Source organism: Natrix helvetica, assembly GCF_964273705.1.
Source record: "Natrix helvetica genome assembly, chromosome: 1".
Classification (NCBI taxonomy): Eukaryota; Metazoa; Chordata; class Lepidosauria; order Squamata; family Natricidae; genus Natrix; species Natrix helvetica.
Genome location: NC_138548.1, coordinates 181,272,555 through 181,292,949, shown reverse-complemented (window position 1 = coordinate 181,292,949; position 20,395 = coordinate 181,272,555). Strand labels below are relative to the sequence as shown.

Genomic DNA, 20,395 nt, shown 5'->3' with positions numbered 1-20,395 from the left:
AAAAGGCTTATTATTGAAACATTCTTGGAGTTTATGTTGCGTAAGAGTTCAATATGAGATCATGGAATACTGTCTAGTTACTATTTTCATGAAATAATCCCCTTAAAGGAGTGGAAGATTGCATTCCAACAACTGATTTGCATGCTTATTTCAGGATGGAAGCTATTAATAAAATTGACAGTTGCATGGCAGCTGTTGTCACATGTACTGTATATTCTTTGGTATTATAAAATTTTTCCATCGTCAAAATGAGGACTCTTAGCAAAAGAATAAGAGCAGTGTTTCCCAACCATGGCAACTTTAAAATGCATGTACTTCAACTTCCAGAATTCCTTAGCCAGCATTCTGACTGGGGATTTTTGATAATCGAAGGTCACGGATGTTTTAAACTTAGGGTTAGGCTCAAATTCACTAAAAATTAAGTTTAGCAGAACACTGTTAGTGGACTTATGAGAAAGTAGACAAATTCTTACATGGATAAATTCTGAATGCATTTACCTGTTTTTTGGGAAAGGGATCCAAACAATGGTTGTTTTTCCTCTAAAAGGGGGAAAAGTTTCTTCACATGTGTTGAATTCTGGATGGGGAAGAGATGTTAGTGGGACAATTGAATGGCCATTGGTATATGTACACACTTCATCTTTGAGTTTCTCATAAAAGGAAGGAACAGGAGAACGGCACTGGGAAGATGAAGGTGAAAGGAAGATGTTGCAAAGACTGATCAGAGAATGGAATATGCACTGGTGCTGTAAGCCACCTGTCCTTTCCACTCCTAACCCCCAACAAATCTTTTCCTGTTGACCCAACAATTCAGCATCCTAATAGTGATAATAACATCCCTGAGAGCTCTGCCTTCCTCAGTGCATTTGATTCCCAAAAGAAATGTTTCTCTTTTCAGTGGATTTCCTGGAGGAGGGGAAACTGGGAATTTAGCAGAACTGCTGGTTTCACCAGCACTCTACAAGTCGCACATGAATTTGCTACCTGGAACTTGAAACAACGGCTGCAATGTTTAGGTTACCCTTAAGCCTCTTTAGAAAATAGAGGATCTTCTTAGGTGGCAGTTTAAAAATTACTTTGCTATAAATCATGCTGAAACCAGCAGACTTTATGAGCCCCAAGGCTGCTTCTAGAATATTACAAATGGTAATTATAAAATTCTGTAAAGTTGAGGTCAACCCTGGTAAATTCACAGACATGTGGTTTTCTTGGCAGATCTAAAACATGGCTAGCCACCGCTTACCCCTCCCCCCCCCCAAATTGCAGTCTTGTTTACATCCCTAGGATTCCTAGAAATCTCCCTTCCAAGTACTAAATGGCTGCTCTGCTGTTTTCTTCTGATTCCAGACAAGACTGCTAGATGCTGCCACCTGCTGGAGCAAAAATTGTATATAAACTTTTTAAGTGTACATACTTTCATTAATTTATCTTAATATTTCACTATAGCTCCAGTACTATAGAAGGTAAATTTATTTATCCAGCTATTCTAACTTCACTGATATATTAAATGCGTTTTTTTCTAATATTGCAATATAAAGTACCGAGGTTTTTTGCACTATTAGACACACACACACCCTGAAAAAAAGTGGGTGGAAATGTCTGTGCATCTTATGGAGCAAATATTGCCTATCACCACCACTGCCTGTTGCTTGCCGGCGCCACCTATCGGCAGTTGAAGCGGCCTCCGGAATACTGCCAACCAGGCGGCAGGGATGCCACACGGGGCAGCAGGTAGTGGCGGTGATAAGCAGCAGCAATCCCCGCCACCTGGAACAGCTGATTGGCATTATTCCAGGAGACCGGAATCCAGCTGTCGTTCAGCTGACTGGTGGTGGATGCAACGGAGCTGAGCCCTGATGAGCCATGTGATGGGGCTGGGAGGCAGAGGCAGGTTTTTTGTTTTCTTCCCCAAAAGCTAGGTGCGTCTTATGATCCGAAGCATCTTATGGAGCAAAAAATACAGTAATTTATATCAAAATATTGGGATGGTCTTGTGGAACATTAATCAGTCTCCATTCTTTCTCTTTCTCGGTAGACCTCTCCAGAATATCAAAGCCTTCAGGATTCCAGTTCTTCTTATGAATCTCTGGCTGTCCATCTCAGTAGGAAAAGAAAAGATGCTGAATATACACTAGGTTTCTGGAAAACATTTCCTGGGAAAATGACAGTACGTGTATGGGGGTTGTGGTTGTGGGGGGGGGGGTATTAGGAGCTGATATTATTTACTACCACAAATTGTAATACTTTCTGTTTATACTTTCATGAAGATAATTCTTCTAGTTTTAGAAAATGATATCTTGTTAATTATGATTTATCATTCCATTCCATTATGATGTTTAAATGCAAATAAATTCAAACCCCACCAGCACTGCATTGCAAATGCCTAGCATGAATTGCCTTACCTCTTGTTAAATTGCCTTGTATTTCTTTTCAATTATAGGATTCCTTGAGGAAACCTGAACGGCGACTAATCTGTGAAAGCAGCAATCGAGCATTGTCGCTGCAACATGCTGGGAGATTTTCAGTGAATTGGTTTATCCTCTTCAATGATGCCTTAGTCCATGCTCAGGTCTGTACTTGAAGGGTGGGGCAGTCATCTCTTCCTAGGACAAGGAAGCCTTCAAATTGAAAGCATGTTTATTTATATAGTTATTTCATCTATACTATATAGCTACCCATCTTGCTTATCTGACTCTGGGCAGTGCAAATAGTTATAATGATAAAAACTCAACAATCAAAATTAAAATAACAGAACTATTAAAACACAATTGAAACAATTAAAAGTATAATAAAACAAAAACACAGAAGTCTGCATTTCAAAACTTTCACATCCACAGGCCTGATGTTACTACCAGGTTTTAAGGGCCTTCCTGGAGATCAGTAAGGTCGGGGCCAATTTCATCTTGTTCCAAAGGGTGTTCCAAAGGATGAGGGAAGGTTCTCTTAGCTGCAAGATGAAGCTCCTTAGCAAATGGGACCCACAACATGCTCCTCCTGGCAAACTAAATGTATCTGTATCCCCAATAGAGAAATATTCAATATCTGTAGAAGAACATATAGGAAACTAATTGGGCAGTCTTCTGTGTATTCGCTAAAATTATTCTGCTTGCATATGGTAACATTTTTCTATTTTTTGAAATAATATAAAATGTATATAGGCTACTTCTTTAGTTTGTAGGTTTCCAAACACAGTTCAAAAATAGATTTTGTTTTCCTTCCCTCCCTCTCTTTCTTCTGAATTCTTTTTATTATCATCCAGTCTAGTTATTAGGATCTTCTAAATTGTGAGTAATTTATCACAAAAGAGAAACCAAATGCTGCTGTTGCTTTTTCCCCCCAGTCTTTGTCAATTGCTACTAATTAGGCATGTTAAGAATAGAGGACATCACTGAATTATGGATCAGAGTTTTTCTTTGTACAGATATGGTAACGGCACAGATTGCAATGCAGTCAGACTAGAGTTTGTTTCTTTAATATGGCTGTCCCTCTCACCTGAGGAATTCTGGGCAACCAACAGAATTTAAAATTAAACCAATAATTTAAAAAATATTTCAGAAACAATCCCCCAAATAATCTTAAAACAGGAAAAGACAGTTGAGAATAAAACCTCAAAACAGTTACTAATCATTAAATGCCTGAGCAATGAACCAGTTCTTGACTGCTTTCCAAAAACCTTGTAGTGTGGGGAATCTTAGGGGGGAAGATGTTCCAGTGATCAGGTGCCACAACTTTTGGGGTCCCATAAGATGGTATTTCGTAATCAAAGCATGCTCTCCTCCTACACATGTGGGAGGGCTGGTAGAGAGAAGCATCCTGATCCCATACCACAGAAGATTTTTATAGGTAATAACAACCGGCACCTTGAATTATAACCAGACGTTTTTTGAAAGCCAAGGCCCAAGCAAAGACCATGGACTGAACCTTACATTACATTATGGACATAATCATAATATGAAGATTGACCTTTTCCTTTTTTCTCTGCTAGTTCTCAACTCACCATATTTTTTCCTTGTCTACCCTGTGGATAGAACCTGTTTCAGAAGAGACTGGTAATATGTAAGTATTTTTCAGCTGCTTTTTATTAAGTTTGGACTAGTTAACAAATTATTGACTCTTTTAAAACTTATTTTGCAGCCTATCCCTACTTACTCTTGAACCTGCTTTCAATGCTCATAATAAAATTTAAATTCTTATAAATAGGGATCTGGCTCTTTTTATGCTTGTGCCAACTGACACGACAACTGTTAATATGGGCTTTTAAGTATAAACATGCTGAATCTATGAAACAGTCTTAACTTTACACTTCAGATGTAAAACTATTTAGTTTTATACAGTCTACAGGTAGTCCTTGACTTACAACAGTTCGTTAGTGATCGTTGAAAGTTACAAGGGCACTGAAAAAAATGACTTACGAACTTTTTTCACTCTTATGGCATTGCAGCATCCCCATGGTTCCGTGATCAAAATTCAGATGCTTAATAACTAACTCATACTTATGATAATTGCAATGTCCTGGAGTTATGTAATCTCTTTTTTCAACCTTCCGACAAGCAAAGTCAATGGGAAAGACAAATTCACTTATCGCCTGTGTTATTAATTTAACAATTACAGGGATTCACTTAGCACCTGTGGCAAGAAAGGTTGTAAAATGGAGCAAAACTCACTTAACAATTGTCTTGCTTAGAAGCAGAAATGTTTGGCTTTATTTCAATCAAAATAAGCAATCATGTAGACAGTACATTTTTTAATAAAGTTTTTTTTATTTTTTTCATTTTCATAACATATAATCACATGTATACTATTACATAACCAACATCATATTGTATTATTAAATGTTTTCATCAATTCATCTTACCAACAACTCCCAAAAACCAATAATTGGCTCTTCTGCTCTCCATACACCATATTGTACTTTATCCATCACTTTTTTCTCCTTCTCTCCTCCCCCTCCCTACCTCCTTTCTTCCCTCTGTCATCCTTCCCTTCTCAACTTCCCCTTCCTCTCTCCTTCTCCTCCCTCCCCTTATCACTCCTCATTTCTCTCCTTTCCCCACCCCTCCTGCTCTCTCTCCTATCTCCCTTCTTCCCTTACCTCTCTCCTCTACTTCACACTCTTCATCTCATTTATTTGGTGTATTTCAGCTTCTGAGCGAGCTCCATTTTATGTTGATGGTATTTATAATTCCTTTTCAATATACATATTTAATTTTAACCTGTCTTCTCCTCCTTTTTAGTAAAAAAAATGTATAACAGAAAACTATACCAATATAGTCATTGTGCTTTCAACCACCACCCCCTCCCAGTCTAATTTTGGCCGAGATGTAGACCTGGTTACAATTCCCCACTATTCTCATCGTTAGCTTTATATAATTATGCATCCTTACATGCCCCCAATTTGTGATTCTGTCTTTTTATCTCAATAGTTTCCCATTGTAGGTATATTTCATGTTCCCTCCCCATTTTTCTATATCTTGGATTAGATTACCTTTAATTGTCTCTAGATGGCAATCCTCACTGTTCAATGTTCGTTACACTTCCCTTAATCTATTATATAAAAATAACAAGCGGTAAACATCTCACTTCATTCATCATCTTAAAAGTTCTATATATCTCCATGTTTCATATATTTTGACCCATGCTTAGTTGTCCTTCTATTGTCATATTCAATCAATTCACAACTCAATTTAATTATCATATATAAAAATGGATCACAAACCTCTGCTTTACCACCTCTCCATATCAGTTTCATATTTATCCATATTCCATATATTTTAACCTTTATTTAGCTATCTTTCCATTATCATATTCAACCAGTTAGCAACTCCATTTTATTGTCATATTTAGGAATAAAGCCCTTATCTTAACTTTATATTTTCCCATATAATAGTTTCTAGTTATCTGATTTTGTCCTAGTAAATCTTTTATCCCACTTCTCTGTTCCTGTCTTCCCCTTTTCTTTATTTTGACACGTCCACTCTCTTCAATTTTCCCCAGGTCACCATCAAAAAGATATTTTATATTTCTCTTTGTTGGGCATAATCTCCTACTTCAATTTTCCTTATGCCACTAACAACCTCCAAAACCACTTTTGTCTGCTTTTTATTCCCTTTTGTTGGGACACCTCCCCTTTTTACAATTTTCCCTACACCACTGTCAGGACCAATGGAGTTTCTTGTCTGCTTTTTTCCCCCTCCATTTCTACCCCTTCATTGTCTTGCCCACCTTCTTCTTTGAATTCTTCTTTAGATATCTGCTTCTCTGGATTCAGAATTCTATTTAGGCTTGATATTCATGATTTATGCATATTTTTTATAATTTCACATAGTTCTTCAAATTCGCAGTTTTCCATGATGTCCAGTTCCAAAGTTACAGTTAGTTATACAGTTCTTATTTCAGAGTTCTGTTCCACCTTAAATTTATCTACTTCAGTTGCTAAAGGGAAGAACGATGGGAGCCATCTTGGTCTTTTGTTCTTCCTTAATGTCCAGTTCCAAAATTGCAGTTAGTTATACAAGTCTTATTTTGAGATTCTGGTCCACCTTAAATTTAATTCAAACTGGAAAAGAAGCTGGGACCATCTTAATCTTTTGCCGAGAGAAAAAAAGAAGAAGAAAAAACCCCTTCGTATTTCCCAGTTCTTGATTCTGTTATTATTCTGTTATTATTCTTTACCTTGCCACCTTCCGGGTCCGGTCGATTGTAGACCATACCCCCCACGTCTGTCCAGCTGAAGAACTTGGACAGTACATTTTTTAATGACTATAGTAGAAGTCATAGATCCTTCCCACAGAACGCATCATGTTGATAGCCCTGTGGATCAGGTGTAGAATGGAGACGACGGAGTCCAGCTGCAGCAGTTTTGTATGTCTTCCACCCCTATAGGACAGAGGTGTAAAACTTGATTTCATTGAGGGCCACATCAGGGTTGTGTTTGACCTCGGGGGGAGGGGTGACCAGGGTGGGTGTGACCAGCTTGATAACCATTTTCGGCTGCAATGGCCTCCTGCAACCCTCTGCCAGCTAAAACAGAGCTCTGTTTTCGGTGGCAGGCTGGTCCTTCGCTGTTTCCAGGGAGGCCCCATGGGCCAGATCTAAGCACCCTGAGGGCCCAATCCAACCCGTAGGCTTTGGGTTTGACACCTCTGCTCTAGGAATTCTGAAATGGAGTGGAATAGGGTTGGCTATATCATTCTTCACTGTTACAGAATTATTCTCCATCTTGTGTATAAAATAAAAATTCCATAGTAAAACCAGAAGTCTGAATTGCTATTTAGTCAATACTGGAAGGAAGATAACAACATACATTCCTTGGGTAATTTAATATGCATTAATTACAGTGAAGTGATGTGAAGAAGAAAGGGAGAACGAATGAGTCTTGGGTTTTTTTATATGAAAAGAATGTAATGTAGTCATTTCTCTGGATTGACATTTACAACGCTGCTTATTTTCTTTGCTCTAGGAATGGTTTGAGAATCACTACACCTGAAGAACAGTTTATTCTCATTTCATCAAGTCCACAAGAAAAGGTAGGACTTTTTTGCCCCTTCCCTCCATTCAGTTCATCAGATGCATTTATGACTTGTCCATTTTCTAGCATGACTTGCTTTCTAGAGCCTATTCTATATTTTTTCTGTTCTATTCTTTGAAATTGGTATGAAGCATGTTTTTATGATCTCTGCTGATTTCAGATCAACCTAATAAAATCATTATATTGTGTAAATTTCCTCTAGAATCGGTGTACAGTCTAAATATCTTATTTTTGGAAAATAGTTGATAAGATCAGGAGAAGCAACTGCTTAACAAACAGGGATCTCACCTTTTTCAACATTTTTTTTAGATGGGATATCCAATAGTTGGTAGAGATGAAATTACATCTTCAGAGGGTCCTCATAACATTTTTTAGGTTAAAGACTAAACTACTGTGCTAAGCTTGTTGCATATTAAACATATTATAACTATCTTATCCTTTAATTTTTTTCAACGAGTATATTATTGAAGATTTACATTTTTAGTGGTGTGAACTTATGTACTTTCAAAACTGCTAACATTAAATAACCATATCTTGCATATCTTTCAGCATTTATTTTAAAATGGTAACCCACAACTCATAGCTGGACTGAGCTCTTTTCCATATAGGCCAGGAGCTTCACAAATTACATTACAATTTGTTAATTGTTATACTTTAACTAATTTATTCAGGAAGAAATGTCTGTGATACCACTGTATAGTGGACCTATGTAATTGGTAATGTTAAAATTCAATTCTGATTTTTAAAAGGAGTAAAAGTACTGGAATGTTTATACTGTATTCTACAAAGCACCATTGTTATTAGGTATGAATTCCATGACATCAGTAGATGTGTCATACCAGTTCCAAGGAATTCCTGTAAGAAATGTAGAATGAGAGAAGTAAGAGGAATGTAAGCATCAGAAAGCCTTTGACCATTTTTCACTCTGTTTCAGACTAAGTGGCTGAAATCTATAAGCCAAGCTATAGATCAGGCCTTAAAAGGGACATCTGATTTGCCTCCCTATGGTGCTAGTGGAAGCCTTCAGAGGCAGGAGCCCCCTATTTCAAGGAATGCAAGATATACCTTCTATAAAGATCCTCGGCTTAAGGATGCTACTTACAATGGTCGATGGCTTTCTGGGAAGCCACATGGAAGGTGAAACTGAAATTTTTCCAGATTACATGAGAAGTCATTTACCTAAATGTTTATAGCAGATCACAAGTGGTTGATATAAAAAGCTATATGAAAATAGAACTGAAATAGACGCAGTAATATGTATTGAAAGCCCCTTAGCCTACATTGTCATAACTCTGAGAATTAAAAATTAATCTGGCATAGCCCAGTTCTTTTGAAAGTTATAAAAATTCTGCATAACCTGTATTGTGATAATTTCAATATAGAACCGATATAATTCTAGTATTCCATATATTTCAGAGGAGTCTTGAAGTGGGCAGATGGAAAGATGTATTCTGGCATGTTCAGAAATGGCATGGAGGATGGGTAAGTATAATAGACTAAGCTGAGAGAGTGGGGGTGGGTGGGAACCTGCTGTTCACAAATAATATTTTTTTAAAAAGTACTGTCAAATTGGGATTAGTAGGGCTGGGCAGGCATAAACATTATTTGGAAGCAGGGGGTTGGACTCTGTAAGCATAGCAATTCTTCTCTACTTGGTAGAGAAGCTCAACTTTTCAGACTTTCACAAAAGCCAGAAATGTTTTAGGAGAATACCTTTAAGGCAGCGGAATCTTGATTAAAGCTCATGAGAAACTTCAATTGCCTATTGCAGGGGTCAGCAAACTTAAACACTCAAAGAGCCATTTGGACCACAGAAAAGAAAACACCAGGAGCCACAAAGGTCCTAACCGGAAGCCCCTGTTCAATTCTGGAGCTGACCAGAAGTTCAGTTCACCCACCATAGAGTCTCCTCCTAGCGTGGCATACTTTTTCCTCTACCTGTCATAACTGAAAGCCCTATCAATTGTGGAGACAACTAGAAAATCCTCCCCTTGCCATAGTCTTCTCCTGGTGCACTGTGGTCCCCCCCCCCCCCTGGAAGCTCCTCTCAAAATTGTGGCGACGACCGGTGACGGAGCCACAGCAGAGGGAGGAAAGAACCACATAGGGCTCTAGAGCCGCAGTTTGCTGACCCCTGGCCTATTGAATAGAAGTTAATACTATGCTTACATAAAATCCAAAGTATGTCTTCCAAACCTTTCTTGAAGCATACATGGTTTTGCAAATTAGTATTTTGATGTATTGTAAAATGCTGTGATTTTTTTAAATATTGGCAGATATGGTGAATATAAACTACCAAATAAAACAATGAAGAAGGCTGACCATTATATTGGATTTTGGAAGGAAGGCAAAATGTGTGGACACGGTATCTACAGGTAATAGAGAAAGACAGAGTGCATATATAGTGTAGTGGTTATGTTTTGGACTGAGAATAGGAAGTTCTCCTGTGCGCTGCTTGGGAAATCCAAGCATGGGTTAACTTTGTCCATTAGCCTAGAGACTGAGTTATGCAAATTAGATGACCACGCCTCCTCTGCCTGGAATACTCAGATTTTTAACTCAATCCAGCCTGAAGAGACGCAATTCTAATCTTCTCTAGACTAATCGACAAAGTAAGCTAAAAGATTTGGATTCCTCTAAGCCTGGATTTACTAGGACCTTGGAAATGAAAAGAAGAGCTCATTTAACAGCTCAGCCGAGACGCTGATCTCCAGCAAAGCTCGCACAGCTAGAGATTGCTGTTTATTCCTTCGGCTGTAACAGAGGCTGGTTCGCCGCCTTTTTAGCCGCATTGCTGCGCTCAGGGGCTGGTTCGCCGCTCCGTTCCGCGCCTTTAAGGGAGCGATCCACTTTGCGAAGTGCGACCTTTCTCCCAGCCCGATGCCATCGGTTTCTGACTAATTTCGCTGCTCTCCGCTGCTGTTTGCACAGCGCTGCAGTCAAGCCGCATTTTAAAAGTCCCGCCTGAATGGCGGGCGCCATTTTGGATTGATTTCTTCGCGCGCTTTTGCATGGGGGAAGGAAGGCGGGGCCTCCTTTCCCTCCTAATTAGCGACGCTGCGTCAACGGCTCTCTCCCAATTTTCTCACTTGCCTGGTTCGCTCGGCTAGAGATAGTTCGGTGCAGCTGCTTCTCAGTGTTACTGCTTGCCTTCGTTAAAGGTGTTTTGTGAGGAGATTGAGCTTTTCGCTTTCATTCGCATTTAGTATGGCAGAATCCACCAATTCTGGAGGTATTGTAGACACCACCAATGTGGCCCGCTCTGAATCCGAGGCTGATGTTCCCCCCAGGGTGGGTAGGGCCGCAACCAGGGCCTCCACCCATGCTTCCCGCTCCTCAGCAGCCCCGGACAGGGTCCAAAGGCGCAGGGACAGAACCAGGGCACCATCCAGAGCCCCCAGGGTGGCCAATCCCTCGCCTCCGGTGCTGACCCCTCAGGGTTCCACACCGCGTTCCCCCCCTGCTTCTCCTGGCAATCGAGGCTGGTCTCCGGACCTCGCCTTACCTCAGGCCCCATCTGCCGAGGAGGGAGACTTAGAAGGCCAGTCTTTCCCGGATTTACCAGCACAGGGCGTGGCTTCGGCCCAACCCATGGCTGGGCCTTCTGCAACCTTCACGCCCACGGCTGCAGGCCTCAGGCCTACGGAGGGCCAGGAAATGGGCCTTCACCCAGATTTTTATCAAATGATATCTGATGCCATTTCGAGGGGGGTGGATGCAGAGTTACAGCGTAGATCCAACACCCCCAGGGCCTCGTTAGCGCCTAGGGAGGCTTCCACTTCCCAGGCCCAGCCCTCCTCACCCTTTCCCTCTGAATATAGTGAGGAATCTGCATTGATGGAGGAAGGTGAGGTGTTAGATATTGAATTATCCGATGATGAGGGCATTCCAGTGGACCAACCCTCCTCAGGGTTATTTCACCCAACCTTATTTAAGTCTTTATTATTTAAGGCCAAGGCTACCACTAACATGGGCGGTTCCACCACCCAGGATAGCACCGCTGTGGGATTGGATGCCACGGAGCGCCTGTTTGCAGAGCAGGTTTCAGAACAGGAAGCTATTCCCTGCCCCAAGCTCTTTAGCGATGTCATTCAGAAACAGTGGGCGCAGCCCACTGCTGTGGCCCCCCCTAGCAATGGGGACAAAAAATTATACATTTCCACTCCGGAATTGGAAAAGATTCTCCAATTTCCTTCTGTGGATGCTCCCATTGCGGCCCTGGCCTCCCCTGCACTCATTCCTTCGGAGATTTCTGAGGGATTGAAGGCTGAGGACCGCAAGGCCGAAATGGTCATACGTAAGACGCATCAAGCAGCGGCCTGGGCCTTACGTGCCGCCTCTGCGGCGTCCTTCTTTAATCGTACATCTTTGGTCTGGCTCAGGCAACTACAGGCTAGGCTTGCCCCTGAAGACATGAGACTTCACCAGGACGTCACAAAATTGATGGCGGCTCTAGAATATTCTGCGGATGCCACTCTTAACACGGCCAAGTTCGCTTCCCGAGCCGTAGTTTCTAATGTAGCCTCTCGTCGCCTGTTGTGGCTTCGCCATTGGCAGGCAGATGTTCGTTCTAAATGGCGTTTGGCTTCCACGCCCTTCAAGGGTGAGGCCCTGTTTGGTTCCGTTCTTGATCCTATTCTTATCGAGACTAGGGACAAACGTAAAGTCCTTCCTTCTGCCACCAGACGCAATGATAGGAGACAGCAACCATATAATAGACGCCAAAACTTCAGGGCTGGGGACTCAGGATTCACCACCACTCCTTACGTTCCCCAATATAACCGAGGTAACCAAGCTCAGGATAGGGGCCAGGACCGCTTCGGTTCTAGGGATAGGAGTTGCCAGCAGTCCCAACCACAGGCTCAGTCTAGGCGGCCCTTTCGAGGGGGCGGTAACCGGTCCTTTCGCAGGTACCGGTGACTCCCAAGGGGAGGGGGCCATAGGCGCTCGGCTTCTGGCCTACGCCCATCAATGGGCGGAGACCACATCCGACGCCTGGGCCCTTCAAGTAGTGAGGCAGGGCCTCACTCTGGAGTCTCTGTCCCTCCCACCAAGACGCTTCATCCGTTGTCCGGTACCCAGGTGTCAAGAGAAAAGGCGCCTAATGAACGAAGAGATTCAATACCTCCTGTCCATCGAGGCTATAGAGCAGGTTCCAAAAGGGCAGGAGGGGCTAGGATTTTATTCAATCTTATTCCTAGTTCCCAAAAGCTCAGGAGGATGGCGGGCCATCCTGGATTTAAAGCGGCTCAATCTCTTCATAAAATACCAAAAATTCAAGATGCAGTCCCTCAGAAGCATCTTAGCATCCATACGCCGCGGCGACCTGATGACATCGGTCGACATAAAGGAAGCATACCTCCATGTTCCGATACATCAGGCCCACAGGAGGTTTCTACGCTTCCACTATGCAGGCCGTCATTTCCAATATCGGGCCCTGCCTTTTGGCCTATCATCGGCCCCTCGCACGTTTACCAAGCTCCTCGCAGTTGTGGCAGCTTCGCTTCGCACAGTGCCCATACGGGTCAACTGTTATTTAGACGACATCCTCCTTCTGTCTTCAACGCGTGCCCAGGCGGTAAGGGACTTGGAAGTCACAATGGACGCTCTGCGCCGCCACGGGTTTGTCCTGAACCTCGCCAAGAGCCACCTACGACCAACCACGTCGTTGCTCCACCTGGGCACGATCATCAACTCCAGGACGTGCGAAGTGTTCCTGTCCCAGGACAGACGGCAGAGCATCTGCGCGCTGGTGAGTCGAATATCATCTCAAAGACTCATTCCCTTGGCCACTCTTTCCCAGTTACTCTGAAAGATGATATCGTGCATCGATGTGGTTCCCTGGGCCCGATTCCACTCTCGCCCTCTCCAGTGGTTCCTGCTCCCCTTCCAGAGAGCTCACACAAGCCACACCCAGATCAAGGTGCGTCTACCACCCAAGCCACTCCGATCCCTCCGATGGTGGGCTTCTTCCAAACTCCTCAGGGGGAGCCCGTTCAAGGAGCCGGATCGCATCCAGGTGACAACAGATGCCAGTCTGTATGGGTGGGGAGCCCATGTACTGGATCGGGTAGCACAGGGCCGATGGTCCAGCCAGGAAATCAACAACAGCATCAACTGGCTGGAACTACGAGCCATCCGGTTGGCCCTCCTGGAGTTCAGGGACATTGTGTCACACAACCACATTCTAGTTCTGACGGACAATGTAGCCTCCAAGGCCCACGTAAATCGCCAAGGGGGCACCCGTTCCAAGGCCCTGATGCTGGAGGCGGAGAAGTTACATCACTGGGCGGAAGCCAGACTGCTGTCACTGAAGGCGGAGCACATTTCAGGCGACTCCAACACGCAGGCGGATTGGTTGAGCCGAGCAACGGTCGACCAAGCGGAATGGCAGCTGCATCCCTCCCTCTTTCGGGAGCTAACTCACCGGTTCGGCACACCGCAGGTGGATCTTTTTGCCCAGCCTTGCAATGCTCAGACAGCCAGATATTACACCCGGTTCCGGACTCAGGGGGCGGAGGGCACGGATGCTCTACGCAGCCCCTGGCCGCCCGGCCTACTGTACGCTTTTCCGCCACTACAGATTCTCCCTCTGGTCATCCAGAAAATACTTTCGGAACAGGCGGAGGTTCTCCTAGTGGCGCCAATGTGGCCTCGACGTCCCTGGTACGCCGACCTCGTCCATCTGTCCATCAGCCGCCCTTGGCGCATCCCGGACAATCAGATCCAGCTCAACCAGGGGGCTCTCATTCATCCGAATCCTCAGCTCTTGCAGTTAGCTGTGTGGCACGTGAGCGGGCTAAGCTGACCAGTCTTCATTTTTCCAGCGCTGTCATCGACACCATTCAGGCGGCCCGCAGGCCTTCCACTACTCGTATTTACGAAGCCACGTGGCAGGCTTTCTGCAGGTGCTGCCGTCGCAATACCATCGTTCCGACCAGAGCATCAGTTCCCCAGGTCCTCAATTTTCTACAATCGGGCCTAGAGAAGGGATTGGCACCGAACACTCTACGCCGTCAGGTCGCCGCTCTGTCCACAGTCCTTAGTGGCGGTCGGGCCCGGTCGCTAACTCAACACGCGCGGATCAAGGCCTTTCTGAAGGGCGCCTCCAACATCCGGCCTCCAACTGTCCACCGTTATCCTACCTGGGATCTCCCGTTGGTACTCAGGGCGCTTACATCTTCGCCTTTTGAGCCCATCCGCTCCATCAGCTTGCGACTACTCACGCTCAAAGCAGCATTCCTGGTGGCCATTACTTCTGCCAGGAGAGTTTCGGAACTGGCCGCTCTCTCAGTTCGGTCTGATCTATGCATATTCCATTCCAACAGAGTGGTTCTCCGTTTGGATCCATCTTTCCTGCCCAAAGTCAATACCTTGTTTCACAGAGCGCAGGAGCTTGTCCTCCCAGACTTTTGCCCGCATCCTTCTCATCCGCAGGAGCGACAGTGGCATCATCTGGACGTTCGGAGGACCCTTCGTCGCTATGTGAAGTGCACGGCTGTATTCCGCAGGACAGAGGCACTCTTCGTCTCATTCCAACCTTCTTCCATGGGGCAGAAAGTTTCCCCCAATACCATCGGACGTTGGTTAAAAGCCTGCATCGCACTAGCTTATGACTCTCAATCCCGGCCGGTCCCCAGACGTATTACTCCTCACTCCACCAGGAGCGCGGCGACAACTGCGGCCTGGTCCACTCAGGCCTCGGTTGAGGATATTTGCAGAGCAGCCACTTGGGCGTCGCCATCCCCATTCATTCGGCACTACAAAGTGGACTCTTATGCTTCGGCTGAGGCATCCTTTGGGCGGCGTGTGCTACAACAGGTACTCGCCTCCTCTGCGGGTCCTGACCAGCCTACTTCCCGCCCTTAGGTCAACTGCTCTGGCATGTCCCATGCTTGGATTCCCCAAGCAGCGCACAGGAGAACGACCGTTGACTTACCTGAACGGTCCTTCTATGTGCGCTGCGAGGGGAATCCAATCCCGCCCAATGATTGGGCTGGTCCGGGTCTTCTCCTCGTGACTTTTGACTTTTGACTTCCGTATTCTGGACGTGACTTATACTGGACGTGACTTAATAATACCTTCCGACTGCCGTCGTGACTGATTTTGACTTACTTCTCCAACGGCTGTCCTTCGTGCAAAACTGAGTATTCCAGGCAGAGGAGGCGTGGTCATCTAATTTGCATAACTCAGTCTCTAGGCTAATGGACAAAGTTAACCCATGCTTGGATTCCCCTCGCAGCGCACATAGAAGGACCGTTCAGGTAAGTCAACGGTCGATCCAGGTTTTAAACCACCTCTTTATAATCTACCTGCCAGTTCCACATTGTTTTAGAAAGGGGAGCAAGGAATACCCAGACTTTTACACTGTTCTTATATAAAATTACTACTGGTAACAAAACGGAGCAGATTTCTGAAAAGTGCCACGATGGTGGGAACATCCATTGCCAGAAATATTTTCCTTAGCCTTATAATCTACGTTTCCACATTCCTATCAAAATGGTATTGCCCACATAATAATCATTCATCTCTGTTGGTTAGAGAGAGAAAGAAAAACATGATGGAGAAATGGTGCAAAAACCTCAGTTTCTTTGTAGTAAGGCAGACTTATTTTTCCTTCTAGGTATGCAACTGGGGAGGTCTACGAAGGAAGCTTTCAAGATAATATGCGTCATGGCCATGGCCTTCTACGCAGTGGGAAACTGACTTCTTCTTCACCTAGCATGTTCATTGGCCAATGGGTGATGGATAAGAAGGCTGGATATGGAGTATTTGATGATATTACAAGGTAAATAGATCTGAACATTTGAATTACTATATTAATAATATAGTACTACTATATTGTAACAGGAAAAAGAATTGCTAAGAAATGTTTATTCTTAAGCAGAGAACCTAAATAATCCTCGAAATGAGATATAATACTAGTTCTAATTCATTGAAAATAAATTTCAGTGACATGATTACTTTTAGTTTCCATTAGACACCTAATCACCAGTCTTGAATTTAAGAGTGAGAAATTCACAAAAGTCTGTGCCTGTAAGTACAAGTTTTTAAATCTGAAAGGATGGTAATAGATTTTTGATATGATTTTTGTAGTTGTTGAAACAATTGCTCAACTATAATAAGCTGTTACTTAAATTAGAATGTCATCTAATCCAATTGACCTCATTTCTCAATTTTTCAGATTTTAGAGACAGTAATGTGTTTCTGTATCTTTAGGGGAGAAAAATACATGGGGATGTGGCAAGATGATTTTTGCCAAGGCAATGGTGTTGTGGTCACACAGTTTGGATTATATTATGAAGGATCCTTTAACAACAATAAAATGATGGTGAGTTTCATATAAGTAAATGTTGTATAATGGGGAAACATTTTTACCTTTGCCCAATTTTGCTTTGCCCTTTAAAAGACAATATATGTATATATGATAATATTATTGCACTTATTTTTTAAAGGTAGTATTTTAGTTTGGAATCATATTTCTAATCAACAGTGTTCTAGTGAAATTTTTGTCTTTCAAATGACCCAGATTATGTACAGGTGAAAGATTTTATCTGTTTATTTGAATTTATAAGACCTACCAGATGGAAAGAAAAATAGGAGAAATTTTATTCTTTCCCCATCCCAGTTGTTTTGCTGGAGTTTTCAGGCTATTTTCTCTGCAGAAAGTTAATTGAATACATTGATTTATTTTTGGAACATTATAAAGTGCCAGCTGTAAAAACAATAGCCATTTTTGTCATTCAGAGAATTTTAAGTGAAGTGTATTAAAACAAAAAATTTATATTAAATGGAATCTAGTGATAATAAATAAAGTACTAACATACCCATTTAACTTTTTTTTAAATGCTGTTATCTAAAATATCTGAAAAAGTAAGATGTAAATTTTAAATAATGAACAATGATAATATGAGAATCATTCCAAACGTGCCTTGCACTGATTGCAGTACTATATTCTCCGCAGGGGACTGGTGTTTTGCTTTCTGAAGATGACACGGTATATGAAGGAGAATTTTCAGATAATTGGACCCTTAATGGAAAGGTAATTTGAAACACCTGCTTTCCTTAAATAGAACAGCTTATTAAAAAGAAATTCATTGCATATTTTTCCTCTTTCCGCTTTTTCTTCTAAGGGAACACTGACTTTGCCAAATGGAGACACTATTGAAGGCACTTTCAGTGGTGAATGGGGATCTGGAATAAAGATTACAGGGACCTACTTCAAGCCCACTTTATATGATCATGAGAAAGATCGGCCTAAAACACTGTGAGTGGATGGGAGCTAGCTTCTCATCAGATGGTTCTATCATTGTAGGTAATTAACTGTTGTAACACTGGCATTAACTCGGAGGCCCAGTGCTTTCCCAATCAAGCCAGTTTAGATGATTGGACCAGAGAATGAGGTGGACAATTTGGGACAAGTATCTGCATCTAATATGACTTTTGAAAACAGGTCATGAATAGGACTGAAGGAGACTTTTATTAGCTCTATATCAGGGGTGTCAAACGTATGGTGTCATGGCGGCATCACATTACATATCGGGATTTTTCCCCCTTCGCTAAACTGGGGGGGGGCAGCATGTGACGCATCCGGCCCACAAGCCTTGAGTTTGACAGCCCTGCTGTATATGATCTATTACTCAAATTTCCAATGTGCTTAAAATTTCCAAGATTGTTTCCTGAAAGGCCCCTAACTGAAATGTCTCCTTAAAGGCATTTGAAAGCTTTAAATTCCAATAGAAAATCTCCTGTAACTGTGCTGTGGTAATATCAAGTAGGGCCCAATGCTGGAGAAATTGCACTCATTAGCATCTGATATGGTACTTGGTAGTTATTGCAATTTAGCAGCCTGGGATCTTTATTTATTTAGAGAACCCCTTTGTGGATGCCAGGCTGCCTATCCAGTGATTCCGAGGAGGCTTCTACTCCTACAGCATCAGTTTGGGTTGCAGCACCAGCAGAATCAAGGCTGCTGTCTTTTCTTTGTGCAGAATTCAAGGGGTAAATGAATTTGCAGGAAGGTTAATTCAATTAAATAAAAAAAAAATATGCAGCTATCTCTAGTACTTTTGAATCAGATGATTATTTGAAATATTTAAGAAGCCCACTTACATTATAGTTGGCAGATTTTCAGTAATAATAGAAACTGTTGATATTGATTCATGAAAACTTCTTGTTGTTTTTTTGCAATATGACTACTCATCTTGAAATGGTGAATTAAATACAAGTTGCATATAGAAAGAGCTTAAACACTTTCATTAGTACCATAGAACTAGTCAAGCCTCAAAAGTTGGGATTGGGGGAGAAGGGATTGGAGCTAGGAAGACTGTTTTGACTGGTGCAAAAAAGGATATGCTGATTCATTCACTCTTTCTGTGCAAATGCATTTAAAGGTTTTTAGTGTAGATTAAGAGTTACTTTTGTTCATGATATCAAAAAGTCTGCTTTGTGGAGGAACTTTTCAGAAGTGGACTCTTGTTTTATTTGGTTAAACCTGTAGTTACTGTTCGTTAAATGTTGCCAAATATAGGCGAAAGTTAGGAAACCTTGCTGTCCCAGCAGACGAGAAGTGGAGGGCAGTGTTCGAGGACGGCTGGCACCAGCTCGGCTGTGAACAGCCAGGTCAAGGGGATAAGTGGAAAGCTTGGGATAACATTGCTGTTGCCCTGACAACCAATCGAAGGCAACACAAAGGAAGGTTAGTAGGTGGGGTAGATGTATTTTGTTCAATAGGACAGTTCTAATGCAAAGTTCAGTTGCCATTTATTTTCTTGTTAAAAGGGAAGTTAATCTGCAAATACCTGGAATATAAGCAATTTGTATTTATGGATAAGTAACATGAAAAGTGCTTCTTAATCCCTTTTTTAATCCTTAATACAAAATTCTTCAGTCTGGTTTATTCTAAATTATTTTGGTATTGACAGAGAAAATACATTAGTGAGATGCTCTATAGTGGAGCTATTTTTCACATACCATATTTTTCGGAGTATAAGATGCACCGGAATATAAGACACAGCAAGGTTTTGAAGAGGAAATTTTTTTTAAAAAGTTTTTGCACTCTGCAAACCTCCCAAAAACAGCCCGTTTTTCACAAAATCGGGCCCATTTTCCCCCACAAAAGAGGCATAAATAGCTTGCAGAGTTCTCCTGGGGGGATGGGGGGGGCAAAAACGAGCAAAGAATGGTCCATTTTTCACAAAAATGGGCCCGTTTTTCGTAAAAAAGGGGGGGGGCATGGATAGCCTTTAGGAAGCTTATATAGTAATATTGGGGGCTGGGGGGGTAAAATTGAGCAAAAAATGGGCTGTTTTTTGCTCATTTCTGCCTTCCCCAGCCCCCAGGACCTCTCCAAAAGCTTCATAGAGGCTATGCACAACCATTTTGGTGAAGGGGGCGGGGTTTCAGGAGGCAAAAATTGCTGTATTCAGTATATAAGACGCACCCAGATTTTCAGCCTCTTTTTTGAGGGAAAAAGATGCATCTTATACTCCAAAAAATACGGTATTTGTTGTTTTCTATTCATAATTACTTACCTATTAAAGAGTTTTGGATTAAAAAAAATCTTGTCAGTGATACAGTAAAAAAATATTTGTGCACTTAAAATCAGTAATTATACAATTTTAAAAATAATCATCCATTTGAAGATGTGAAACTGGATTGAACGTGACAAATCTCATTCATACTGTGAAATTGCAAGACAGTAGAATCAAAATATTTAACATTAATAGTTGATTATGCTGATGTGTTTCTGGTTTCCCTCCACATTTTTAGCTTTAAAATTCATAGTTAATTTCTAGAGAGGAAAAAAAATCATCTGTTGTGAAAGAAAAACAGTTTTTAATAACTACCAGATTTTACCAGTTGAAA

The 20,395-nt window shown here is 42.3% G+C and overlaps 1 protein-coding gene across 3 annotated transcripts in view; it reads left to right on the top strand.

Annotated features, from left to right (window-relative positions):
• The window catches only part of ALS2 (alsin Rho guanine nucleotide exchange factor ALS2), a 60,947-nt gene that overhangs the window by 30,995 nt on the left and 9,557 nt on the right, over positions 1 to 20,395 (top strand). For all 3 annotated transcript variants that reach the window (XM_081937908.1, XM_081937909.1, XM_081937910.1), the window contains exons 14-25: positions 2,036 to 2,167; positions 2,441 to 2,569; positions 3,986 to 4,056; positions 7,460 to 7,526; positions 8,463 to 8,665; positions 8,945 to 9,010; positions 9,805 to 9,903; positions 16,152 to 16,316; positions 16,748 to 16,859; positions 17,493 to 17,570; positions 17,662 to 17,795; positions 19,059 to 19,226. In XM_081937908.1, the coding sequence (XP_081794034.1) occupies positions 2,036 to 2,167; positions 2,441 to 2,569; positions 3,986 to 4,056; positions 7,460 to 7,526; positions 8,463 to 8,665; positions 8,945 to 9,010; positions 9,805 to 9,903; positions 16,152 to 16,316; positions 16,748 to 16,859; positions 17,493 to 17,570; positions 17,662 to 17,795; positions 19,059 to 19,226 (1,424 nt within the window). The remainder of the gene's footprint in view (positions 1 to 2,035; positions 2,168 to 2,440; positions 2,570 to 3,985; positions 4,057 to 7,459; positions 7,527 to 8,462; positions 8,666 to 8,944; positions 9,011 to 9,804; positions 9,904 to 16,151; positions 16,317 to 16,747; positions 16,860 to 17,492; positions 17,571 to 17,661; positions 17,796 to 19,058; positions 19,227 to 20,395) is intronic.